Raw genomic sequence first — 12944 nt, forward strand, 5'->3', positions numbered from 1 at the left:
AGACCATCTAGTTCTAATCCCCTGCCCAYGGCAGGGACACATTCCCCTACAGCARGTTGTTCAAAGCCTCAAACASTCTGTTGTCCMRCCTGGCCTCAAAWGCTTACAGGGATGGGGCATCYACAAYTTTGGGGGGAAACCTCCTCCRGTGCCTWRCCAGCCTCRTAGTGAAGATTTTCTCATAATGATGTTGCCATTTCTGAGCTGCTCAAGTTAATCCCTACAACAGAAGACATGTGTCAGAGCAGCTATTGCTGAACACATAACAGTGCACATTCATAATGTCSATATATGGGAAATTTTATATTTCATTAAGTTGCTATAGCTCTGATTGACATATTGGAGTACAAAACAAAGGACCATATTAAAAAAAAGTCTCCTCCTTCCTGTATTTTCTTCTAAGTTTCTCCTCCTTGGAGGTGGACACACATTTCAAACCTGTTCCTGTGTGTTTTCCAGGAGTATTTTCCAGTAGTCATCCCCTGCTTTCATGGAACTGGCTTTGTGAAGGCAAACAGGACACAAGTATGATGGTGTAACATCTTCCCCCATTGAGGTAAAAGTCAATGTAAATACTCTCAACAGGAGTAATGTGCTTGGGCATCTTGATCCCACAGCTGCCTTCCACACACTGCAATCAGCTTTGGTCAAGAGAAATACCCTCCTTCTAATGGAGAAAGCCCTGGCTGCAAGGAGAAAATTGAATGAGTTGTCTACTAGTCAACAGTCTCCCATCTGAATTTTTAAGAATAGAGTTTAGTGTAACTTGTCTTTAACCCACACCGCAATAACAGTTTAAATCTTGCGTAGCTTCTACACTGAAACTACTTGTAAATAATTAAAACATGTTCATTTTCATACCACCAACCTTATTTTGAATCTGAGTACCATGAGTGTGGAGAACACTGAGAAATCCAGGCCAAGCCTTAAAAGCATTCTAAATGACTGAAGTCACTATTTAGTCTAACTTTCCTTTTTTGAAGCAGGAGTGCCAGTTGGCATCTTCTGTAGTGTGTGTTCTCTTCATACCTTTGTATGATTCAGTTACCAGTAACTAAAATAATCACAGAGCTGCTCCCCAGCACAATGCATGGACAGAATCCTAACTTTAAAATGTGTCCACTCAAGCAGATAACCATGAGGGACTCTTCTCCTACGTGGAAACATAAAAGAAAAGAGTGCCAGGAAAGACAACAATGTTTTCTAGGAAAAAAATAATAGGCAATTCTGCAGAAAAAAAAAGGAGTCTTAAATTCAGGTCTTTATACTGCTATTCCTTTTCCAAAGATATTTTCCCTGAAAAAGAGCTCTGAAGCCCTGCTGAGGATGTAAGAGGCACAGAATTGTAGCAATACCACCTTCCCCTACCTGTAAATTAAACTTACATTATGCATATTCTTGAKACTGAGATGTGGAAAGGCCTGTCAGGGAGAACAACAGACTGGAATCATTCCCTGCTCCACTCCCATTCCTGTGAGAGCCAATTTGGGTGATTCAGTCCAGACTCTCTCTGTTTATGTCCAAGAGATGTTTGACACCTCAACAACTGTAGAATTTCCAAGCCTTCCTCACGCTGTGTATTCTGGTGTTTTCCTAACTGTACTGGTTTGTCAGCTTTCACTAATGCCTCATTTGTCTCCTTTGTGTCAGCTCTGCTGCTTCTGTTCCTCAGCATCTTTCTGATCTGTGTTTATTCATTGGTAATACATTGTCTTTCACTTTAGATAAAAGGCAAACATTTGTAAAAAGCATGACCTCTAACAGAACTGTAGAAAGCAACAGAATGTTGATAATTCTTTTCTTGCCCTCATCTGGACTCTCCACTTCATCAGCTCCTTTTTTCAAGTACAATGGTCCAAACAGAAAACAAAGTTTTATCAGTGGTGAGTGAAAAAGGATTGCTTCATATATTTCATAGGATATATCATGCACTAAAAATCACATATGATGGCTGCATTTATTTTTGAAATAGCAAGATCCTGACTGAGCAGCTGAAACTCTGTAACCAGCCCTTCCCAGGCCTCTACCGTGGAAGCTCTTGCTTATGTACAGCACCTTACAATAGCTCTTTGGGGAAGGAAAAAAACCACCAGTAAACAAGCACATTTAATTTTGCAAGTAAAGAGTATAAAAACTAAGTCATAATTAAAAAGGCCATTTATATTTTATATAAAAAGCCAGTTATTTCAAGTTGTGCACAATCAATCAAGGGGAACMGTGCCACAGTGTAATGAGGAACAGATTCTATCCATAATTGGGTCACCTAGGAACAAGTTGTTACATACAAATATACATATCAGTACCATACTTAATATACTTCAGAAAAACTTAATTTATCCAAATAGCTGCAGCCCCTTTTGCATTCTCATAGTCATTGTTTCCTGATGTTACTTTGCAGAGTCCTTTGTAACCTGGCTATGTTGGCATCCAAGGCTGCTAAGCTATTTTTAAAGTCCTCTTCATCTTGAGAAGTAAATGTTGAGAAAGAAGATGCACTCCAGTCAGACCTYCTTGATAAATCATCAAATGAAATGCAACTAACATCAGCTACTTTACTGCCTGTTCTCTGAGAAAYCCCTGTTGGAAATGGCATTGATGCACGAGGGTACGCACCACACTGATATTGGTCTGGTATATCCATGAAATCTTTTGCAGCTCCACTTGAAATGCCTCTTAGTCTTATTTGGACTTTGTCTCCTTCTGGCTTTGTTTTATCCCCTGTAACTTCAAGCATGTTTTCCACAGCATTWAATTTATCCAGTACAGCTGGATCCTCATAGCCATACTGCTGCACAGAGCTTGGGAGCTCACAGTGGTAATCCAACCTCTTACAGGCCTCTCTGCTCTGGGGTAGCACACCATTTCTTTCACAGACTGGCTGCTGTTTTTTAGAGGCACTGCTAGTCAGTGGAATATAAATTGTCTCATCCAGCTTGGTTTGGTCATCTATTAAAGTCCCAGAATCACTCACTGTTTCTGTGTCTTGGTTCAATGGAACTTGTACTCTGGGAGCTGATGTTMCTTCTTCTGTGAATGTACTGTTGGTTTTAGTTCCTTCAGCAGCAAACTTTTCATAGGACAGATTTTGCATTCCTACTTCTCCAATTTTATTTGAGAATTGAAGATCTGTATCTACCAAAATATGATCCATTTCTAATTTTTTAAGGTAAGTCATTACCGAAGTACTCCCAGGAAACAGCTCAGGTTGCATCTGCTTTTCATGGTCTTCCAAAAGAGACTTGGAGAGARTTTTTTCAGGTTTGGGTCTAACATTGTTCCCTGTGAGGTCAGACAGAAGCTTGGCCATACTTCCCTGCAAGGTTCTGTCAAGGYAAGATCAATCACACAGATTCAAAATCAGTCACTAAAAAAATAGTTAAAAGCTTTTCTATAGAAACAAAACATCAGATTTATCAGGCTATGGCAAAGTTGCAATGCAGTTGCTACGTATTATCATAAAATGCAGTACAAGCGTGAACCAACTCCCAAGTTTTTTTAATTCTTCTTCAGCTCAATGTGGCTAAAAAGTAACTAAAATAACACAACCCAAKGAAGTTCTCCAGATTATTCCTGGTGTATCTCTTTTGAGCAGCACAATATTAAACAAATTGATGCCACGAAACTGTTACAAAGCAGTCASAAGCAGTTATCAAAATGACTAAGAAAGATGTTCCAAATTATTCTTCTCAATGCAKCTAAATAAAAAACACATAATAAAAGAAATAATTCTTCTAATTTACTGCTTTGTGCATTAAAAGAAATAAACGTTTAGATGTTTATGTCTGTAGCATACACACAAAAACATGTAATATGACATCATTATACCACCACCTGGTGGTCARCATAGCAGTCACCAAAGTGTCTAAACTTCAGGTGCTGAAGAATTTGAAATGTCTATTAAAAATATTCTGCCRTTCCAATCAGTCACAACTATAAATATGACACACAACAATTTTGTTTCCTGTGCACAACATATCCGAATCAATTGTATATACAAACCGCTATGCATCTGCAAAAAAACCTTTTTGTGTCTCACAGCTTGCCACTATTTTCAGCATAAAAGAGAGTGATAAAATAAATTCACAGCAATAATTCTTACTGGTAGATCTGCCATTAAGAGTTAAGACTTCACATAAGTTATGGCAGATAGTATTTTACTTTACTACAGAACTCAAGTAATGGAATATAACAACTCTGTTTTAGCAAAATTATAGCAGCATTGTAACAAAATGAACTGCAAAGAGAAGTCTTAGACTATGAGACATCCCACCACCAAAATACTAAGATTACAAACCACAGTATGAAAAAAAAATTCCAAAAACCCTGAAGAATAAGAAAGAAAAAAGATTTTCAAAAAAGAAAAACCATGTCAGGAGGCCAAAAAAAGCTTAGCCAATAGTACCTGGTTAATTCCCGCAGTCTCTTAACTTCTGCATCACGCTGACGGAGAGTTATGCCCAAAATCTTATTTTCTTTCTCTGAAGCTTCCAGCTTAAATTGAAGGCTCTTCACGTTTCCTAAAGCCTCTTCCACTTCTGAAATGCCAACAAGAACTTACATAATTATTTCTTCTAAGTTTTAAAATGCTAAACAAAGAATAACCAGATTGAAACACATACCAATCTTGAGCTTGGTAGAGTGAATGTCATAATGCTGTTTGTTTTCGAGCAATTCTTCTTCTTTATCTTGAATACCTTTTGCAAGATGTTTGTTTTCTTCTTTCTGACTTTCTATTATTTTCAGTAGTTCTTCATTTTTAGCCTGCAGAGAATCAAGGCCTTTCTGCGATTCTTTCAATTGACTCTGGAGCATCATATTCAAGGACTGCAAGGAAACCACTACCAAAAGCAGAACATAAAAAGTTTAAATGTTTTTTGTGGTAGCTTGAATTTCTAAACCAAACCAAGTTTTAAAATAATCTTAGTAATATGAATTTTGGTTACAGATAGAGGATGGTTTTTTTTTTAGCAGCAAGATAAAGCTCAAGCTTTCTTCTAAATTRTCTCATCAGTCATCTTTCTTATAAGAGGCACATAATGAAAAATAATCTGCTTGGCAACTGAAGAGMCAAGTCCTGCTATGTGGAGTTTAAAAAGGCCCAACAATCCATGCAAATGCAGTTGCATGATTAGATTCACACTTGGTTCAGCTATTACTACAGGCCACAATATATACAGACATATGAAACTACAGATATATAAATAAAAAATAACCACAGATATATAAATAAAAGGTATCTATTGAAATAAAGCTTTAACAAGTATGCCCCTAACAAGCAACATTATCAGTACTTTACATTCATAGYTGCAGCTCTGTCCAGATGTCTTCTCACTGTTTTCTTGTTGTCCAAGTTGCTGGTTTAGTATTCTTAGTCTCCTAAATGTGAATTGTAAARAAGCACAAATTCAGAAATTTTAGAATAAAGACTGCACTTTAATTTAGTTYTGTGATAAGTTGCTTTTGAGAATTAGATGTCAGGTAATATTTCAGAAATATAAACAAATCTTAATAACATATTCTTCTTACATTCTGGTACTCCTTTCCAAATACCTGGTAAATAGCCCTGTTCTGAAGTYAAGTGCTACCCAGTAATGTCAGAACACACCTGAAATGAGAGACACTTTTGCATTTGAGAATAAATTCCAGAAAGAATATGAGCAGGCTAACTATCTTGATACTGCAGTCTTCAGAATGATGTATTGACTTCATCCCGTCAACGGGCCCAATCATGAGGTAACTGCTGCTACTGAAATATCAATCATGCTCTGTGTTAATTGTTTCTTGTTAAAATATTTGGCCTTATCAGCACACTTTCTAATTCAGAAATACTGCACAGACAGGAAGGGAACCACAGGTGCACCATAACAAAGGCAATTTAAACTAGAGCAGTTAAAGATGCTTTAGGTGCACGTGCAGTAAGCACAGGCTCACTGAGGGTTACCCACCGGCGCAGCTGAGCGTTCTCACTCCGCAGAGGCTGCAAAGCCAGTGCTATTTCAGCCTGGATATTCGTACTTCCCACTACAGCTGGGAGCAATGATATGGAGTCTTCTATTTCATCCATCAACCTTAACATTTCTGAGTCATCTGCAAGAGGTGAGGGAAAAAAAGAGACTCCGTAAGCCTATAAACCTGTAATACAACTAATATTTTACATGTGATTAAATAATCTGCAAAGTGATCTGTTTGAGTTTTTTCCTTCAAGAGAAGTTMATCTTTATATTTATTTAAGATTKATAAGCTTGACTGTGAAAACTATRCTTTACATCCTTAACAGAACATAAYGCACCATCTTKCCAACCTGCCTTGGTGGGACTGCTTTYGCAACCTGTCCACAMTGGAACCTTTCTCAGAGGGAAGCTCTGTGYATGGAATAGCAACAATCTTCACCTTGCTGTTATGACAAGGTTAAAAATATTACAAATCTAAATTAATACTTATCCAGAGTGAATCCTGAAGGCTTTACAGTTGTGGAAAACCACAGTAAAATGTCACATATCATCTGACACATACAACTTCCAGAAACRGAAGTGCTCACTCCTTTAACAGAGCTCATGTTATTTGTATGCARTAAGTTTGCTGCACAATGAAAATGTTCTCACCTTGATCTGTTATCAGTGCTCTGAGCTCACCCAAAAGATACTTTACAGTCCTAACTTTATGGGCTGTTTCTTCTGGCCTTTCTTTCATAGATTTTAGAACTTTCTTCACATAACTTGTCTTAGAGCTTGTATCTCTCACTGGAGATACATCAAGTACATTCAATTCATCTTCTTCACTTGAGGACACCATGTCCTCACTGTGCTCTTCAGGAGTGTCTTCCTCTGTGTCACAGGAGCCACCATGTTTCACTGGACAGTGATGATGGCACCTCTGTTCAGTCCTGCCATTCAGCATTTCATGGGATTGTAACAGRGCTTGTATGCACCGTATCAAATCTGCTTCTTTTATCTGGTGCTCTTGGCTTGGGGCCATCTCTCTGCCAGAAGATGTTGGSATCAATGCAGGCACTGAAGGGGTTGATGCTCCTGGTGATGTACAAGGGATCACACCAGGAAGAGCATTGCCAGACTGTGTTTTTGCAGCAGCAGCAACCATGGGGCAAACCACAGGTCCTCCCATCTCTGGCACAGATTCATTGGCACTGTCTGTAGGAACACCCTGAACAAAGAAAATTCAAAGTAAACAAAAAACTAATGTAATTTTTAAACCTTTAAGAAAAAAAAAAACCTGAACAGCACTACCCTTGCCTGACTCAATGTAGACTTCTTCATTCTTTGCTAATCATAAGAAMTACCAATTAATAATTGGATAGTTTTCCTGTATAATAAGGAGTAATTAAAATATAAATTTGATTTAGATTACCTTTATGTAAACTGTTACTGGCAACATTAAAGCACAGTTCTTTTTCAACTATAAAAAAAAAAAGCTCAGCAGTTTCTTGAATCCAATCAGAACAGAGAAGGAAAAAAAAAAGGACAACATTGTTACCTTTCAGTATTTTAAGGAGATGAATTTCTTATAAGTCAAGGTCATCACTAGCTATACATGGACTGCCTGCAGATGGAAGGTAAGTCTACATTCTTACAGATTCAAGGTGGAAGCCCTTTGTCACATTTCCCAAAGTGGCAGCTGGTATTCTCTATCACCTCTATTCTACATCCTGAAATCCACAGGCATTTTAACATGTGGCTCTAAGACAATACAGGGTGTCTGAGAAAATAATTGCCTTGATCATTGGCAGGGAAARCTCCATATGATACACGATTTTTTCTATGAGGAGGTGGTTAATGATCCTAGTGTGCATTACTGAGAATGTAATTAACAGTAATCAATAATTTCCTGAACTTTCCATGGTTGCTGTCCGTTACAGAATTCCCCAGGCAGAAACAAAAAGCCAGGTAAAATGCTTCTAATTTCATGTTTTGGTGTCTACATAAAATGCGTTTTGAATAGCAGTATTTTCTCTGTGCATCGCTACCATTTGAAATACACATTTTTTTAAAAGGAAAATTACTAGGAAAACTGACACAAGGAAATGTATAAATGAATAGACAGTGCTAATTAAATGTTTAATAATAGAATTAAACTTTTACTTACTGACTGAGTGGATAAGGGATTAGCTGAATGCTGCAGGGACAGTGTTGATGTGGAGGCAGGTAACTGGTAATTCAAAGCTGTAACATTYTGACACCCTAAAAGAAAACAACACTCACAGATCAGGGCAATTTGGGGCAAAACTCATGCAGTTARATAGTCAGCTCTACATTAATSGTTTCACTAACCTTGATTCGAGGTAGGAGAAGGAGTTACAGTAGGAATTTCATTACTCTTCTGTGGGGATTGGCCAGTTATCAGAGACATCTGAGTTTGCACATGCTCGTACAATTTCTGATATGCCACAGGAGAGTGCTCACTGCAAGGCACATGAATTGATGGAACCATCTGATTTGGTACTGCACTGGAAAGTTCCTTCTCAGCAGAAGGTGTGGTAGATGAGGCAACCTTTCTATTCAATATTGGCACTGTAGAGAAAGAAAGAAAAACTCCAGCTGAAATTGCCTGTCTTCTTGATCTACACAAACCTATTTTATGTCTGTCTGGCAGGTTCCCTAGAAAATRGAAAGAAAGACTCTATGGTCCAGGATTCCAGTCAGATTTTGATTCAMCAGCAAATGGATCCATCAATTTTTAATTCCAGGTAGAGCATCCTAAACCAGTTAGACAGGAAACTGTCCTTGAATGAAGCACAGAGACTTAACCCTACAGAAGGCCAGTTCTAAAACACAATTCTTAAAATCTTTGCTTAGGTGTAATTAAAYTGTAATTTCACAGTGCTGGGAAGATACCACCTATGTGCTCACTTCCTACACTTCTCAATGGGAATTCTCCTACATGCTCATCTACAGGCCCCACCTACTGGATTAGAAATCACACAGAAGAAGCAGAATGGAGGGAGAAATTATAATAAGTGAAATATTTCCCCTGGGGGCAACTCAGCTTACAGCACTCCATCTACCTTTCCATTCAAGTGCTTTGGCTACTAAACCATTTGAGATCTTGCTGTTTCYTGCAACACTTCCCTGTTTCCAGAAATCATTCTTTGAGAAAAGCCTGTCTGGACACTGAACTCCAGACCAGTTTTTAGCTATGGCTCCTAAACTGAGACCAAGCACTGCAAGGCTTCTCTGTGCAAGAGAAATAAGGAAAGGGTATTACCATTCTCCTCCACACTTCCTACCAGTTGTAAACACACTCAACTTTCTTCCTTGTACATGAAGTTTAAACATCTATGTATTTCAGTATTGTAAAGTAAATACTTATGGTTTCTAAAAGGCAATAATACATCCTTTTGTGGATTCAACCCAGGATCAACCTATTAACAAACAGCAACAGTTATCTGAAGCCTTGTTGCATCTCAGTWAGTTGAAGAGTCTCTCAATGCTGTTTGAATAAAAAAAAAATCAAGTCCAAGAAAGTCCACTTACGAATTTGTTTTTGAACAGGGACAGGAGTAATGATTCTTTTTAAYCCTTTCTTCTTGGAAGTATTCCCTTTGGTTAGCAAAGGCTTGGAAGTAACATTAAAGGTAGTTCTTTTCCCAGGTTGTTTATGGACAGTCTCCCTTCCTAGTATTTGGTGAAAGAAAAAGTGGTCAACAAAAAAAAATCAAGAGAGTATTACAAAACCTAAAAGTCCAACTTGTATTTTCAATAGGTACAACCTGTAGCTTCCTTTTGTAAGATATTCTTCAGTAAAGCTGCACAATGATCAAGTCCATTATGAATAGAATCAGCCTGCACAAAGAACACTGCAGTCAGAAAATAAGCACCACTGTTTTCTTTCAGTAAACCACAATACTGTTTTAAAGGTGAGTGTACCCCAACCTGTCACCTGACACCACTCATAACCAAAAAATGGTATTATTTCCCAAGTACTACTCTGCAATTACATGGAAGCTTACAAACATGCAGATTCTGCAAAATAACTAAATTGTGTTGTTGCAGCCATGTCCATTTGCTAGGTTTTACATTAATTACACATTTTTTTTTTATTCTGATTTCCATGTACAGTTCAACGATTATCTACAGCCTACTTGTATTTTGGAGACAACTGGTTCAGGAATACACCAAACACACTGCTGCAGCACTCATTCTGTGCTACTCTTTCTTTCCAGCACAAAATCTTAACAAGGGCAGCTGCTGTTCTGTGAGAGCCAACCCTTGTCCATACACAGCATATTTGTGTTTGCAAAATGCATCCTGTGCCTTGAGATTTGTCAGAGCCAAACTCACTGCTCARGAAGCACATTTCCTCCTATCTGCAAGACACAGCACAGACACTCTTGCTTGCATTGCAGGAGCAATTTCAGGTTCAAATGCRAATTAATTAGGATCTAAATTAATCTGGCTTTCTTCTATTACTCAAGATATTCCAATTTCCCTTCTCTTTAGATAACATGGATGACTGTGTTAAAAAGTAATTTAATTACCTGATTGTCAGAGTCAGTGGAATAGAATTCTACATCAGAATATCCTTTTCTTAAGCCAAACCTGAAAAAGTGAAGTTCCCTGTTTATTCCACATCCTTAATATAAAACAAAGTTTAAAAAACTTTCTTTCATTTAAGAATAACAAACAAAAGAAAATTAATTTTATCATGAGACAAAACAACTTTCTCTTTCTGAAAACTTTGCATGGCTGCAACAAACATGTTAAGCAGATAACAAGAGTTTATATCAAAGAAGAATTCTGACTCCATTCAATAGTCTTACAGCTACTAACTATATAAATTCAATCTTTTGTAAACAAAACATGCAGAGTGAGATCTCTATTTTTATATGCAATATTTCTATTCAGTTTGTGCCTCTGTTTCATGGGCTGCTTAGAACCTGACCATACYGCCTTTCAGCTCAAAATGTTTTCTATCTACACACATGGGATTTTTGTTCAATTGTGAGGTATGACAAGTATAAGGCTCACAAATGCTCACACATACACTCAATTTTAAACAGTATTGGCAAATAAGGTCTTACTGTTTTCTTCCAGTTGTTAGTTTAGCTGCTCCTGTCAGCCTTCCAGAAGACAGAGCCTGTTGGATACAGAAATACACTGATTTTCATGATGTATTTTCACAACACTCTTGAAGACAACCATTGCCCATCAATTCCCAGAACTTTTGCAAAGGCGGATCAGTTCAAGACAAGTTTCAAATTCCCTGGTCAAGGAGGGGGCAACTGCTGTCAGCTGGGCCTAAGACTGGTGGGCTTCATTTCACCAAACGTGAATTGACAGCAGGATACTTTATTAATTTCCACTGCTCTACAGACACAGTCCCTCACTTAGGGACACTCCAAGGGCTGATGTACAAACGTGTTTCAGCTGGAAACCATGCTTGAAAAATGCAGATTTGAACTGTGGGGACTTAAAAAATCAACTATGGCCAGGACACACAGCACAGAAACACCACAGTGGAAGAAATACTCTCGCACAGCCCCAGAATCACAGCATAGGTCAGGCTGGAAGGGAACACAGTGGCTCAAGCAGAGCCATCCCAGAGCATATGGCACAGGCTGGCATCCTGACGYTCCTGAATATCTCCAGTGAGGGACACTCCACACCCTATCTGGATAACCTGTTCTTCCTCACATTCAGGTGGAACTCCATGTGCACGAGTTTCTGCCCATTGCCCCGAGTCCTGTTGCTCGGCCCCACCGAGCTGAGCCTGGATCCAACCTCTGACACCCTCCTTTATCTATTTATACACATTGATAAGGTCCACTCTCAGTCATCTCTTCTCAAGGCTGAAAAGCCAAACCTGATTCAGCCTTTCCTCGTAAGAGATATTCCAGTCCGCAACCATCCTCTCTGTCCTCCGCTGGAACCCCTGTAGGAGCTCCACGTCTCTCAGGTAGAGAGACAGGCCCAGAACCGCACACAGCCCTCAGGACCACCGTCAGATGGCTGAACTGCAAGCCGGGCTCGGCCCCGGAAGGCCAGGAATCGTTACGCGGACCGCGGGAAGGCCCCTCGCACGCCCCCTCACCCCCTCCGAGCACACTCGCGCTCTGGCGGAAAGGTCCCGAACGAGGACCGAGTGCCACCCGCTGCCCCCGCGCCCCCGGCCCTCACGCACCTTGCGGGGCCGCGCAGCTCCCGGCGCGGCCATATCCCCATCCCGGCCCCGCCCCGCCCGCACGGACCAATCACCACCCGGCCCGTCCGCGAGGGGCGGGGTTTATATAGGGGCGGAGCTAACGGCCCCGCCTCGCCGCGCGCCGGCGGGCGCGGGCGCGGGAAGAGGGAGGAGAGGAGCTCGGGAACGCGCCCGGGGATTGGCGGAGAGCGGGCGCGGAGGARCCAATGGGCGGCGAGAAGGGAAAAGGGCGGGGCTGAGGCGGGCAGTGAGGGGGTGGTGCGCGCGCTCTGGCCCCGCCCCGYCTCTCCCTGAGGGAGCGCCCCTTCCAGAGCCGGGAATTGCCGTCCCTTTGCTCTTCTGCGACCGAGAGTTGGCTGGTGCCTTCGGGAGCCTTTGGAAAGACCAATCCCAGCGGGACCGGGGCTCTGTACACTCATAAAATAAGTAGAAAACCGAGTCTTGCAGGTGAGTGGTCACAGAACCGTAGAACCGATCAGGTTGGAAAAAAACTCCAATGATCGAGTCCAGACTGTGACCCAAGGTCACCCGGGCCCTGGCGCACTGTGCCACCTCCAGTCTGTCCTTAAAGACCTCCAGGGTCGGCCACTCCACCGCATCCCTGGGCAGCCCATTCCATATCTAATCGCCCTTTCAGTGAATAAATTCATCTTCATGTCCAACTTGAATCTTCCCTGGCGCAGCTCGAGTCTTTGTGCTCTTGTTCTTCCTGGCCCCGCAGGGCCTGCCTGTGCTTTCGCGAGGATACARAGGTAAAAGCATCCTGGCATGGGAAAGGAGCTGCTGGA

General features: G+C 40.6%; 1 protein-coding gene across 1 annotated transcript; it reads right to left on the reverse strand.

Annotated features, from left to right (window-relative positions):
• Positions 1–1274: 1274 nt before the first annotated feature.
• On the reverse strand, positions 1275–12185 carry CCDC14 (coiled-coil domain containing 14). Its single transcript, XM_057368575.1, has 13 exons — positions 12136–12185; positions 11036–11091; positions 10493–10553; positions 9725–9797; positions 9489–9629; positions 8286–8525; positions 8101–8195; positions 6603–7161; positions 5946–6087; positions 5297–5376; positions 4620–4838; positions 4403–4535; positions 1275–3323 (listed from the first exon to the last, which is right to left on the reverse strand). The coding sequence occupies exons 1-13, from the start codon at positions 12166–12168 to the stop codon at positions 2372–2374; spliced, it is 2784 nt and encodes a 927-aa protein (XP_057224558.1). The 5' UTR covers positions 12169–12185; the 3' UTR covers positions 1275–2371.
• Between the last annotated feature and the right edge of the window lie 759 nt (positions 12186–12944).

This window comes from Malurus melanocephalus, unplaced genomic scaffold (genome assembly GCF_030028575.1).
Source record: "Malurus melanocephalus ecotype Western Australia unplaced genomic scaffold, MMel_1.1 scaffold_94, whole genome shotgun sequence".
NCBI classification, from domain to species: Eukaryota; Metazoa; Chordata; class Aves; order Passeriformes; family Maluridae; genus Malurus; species Malurus melanocephalus.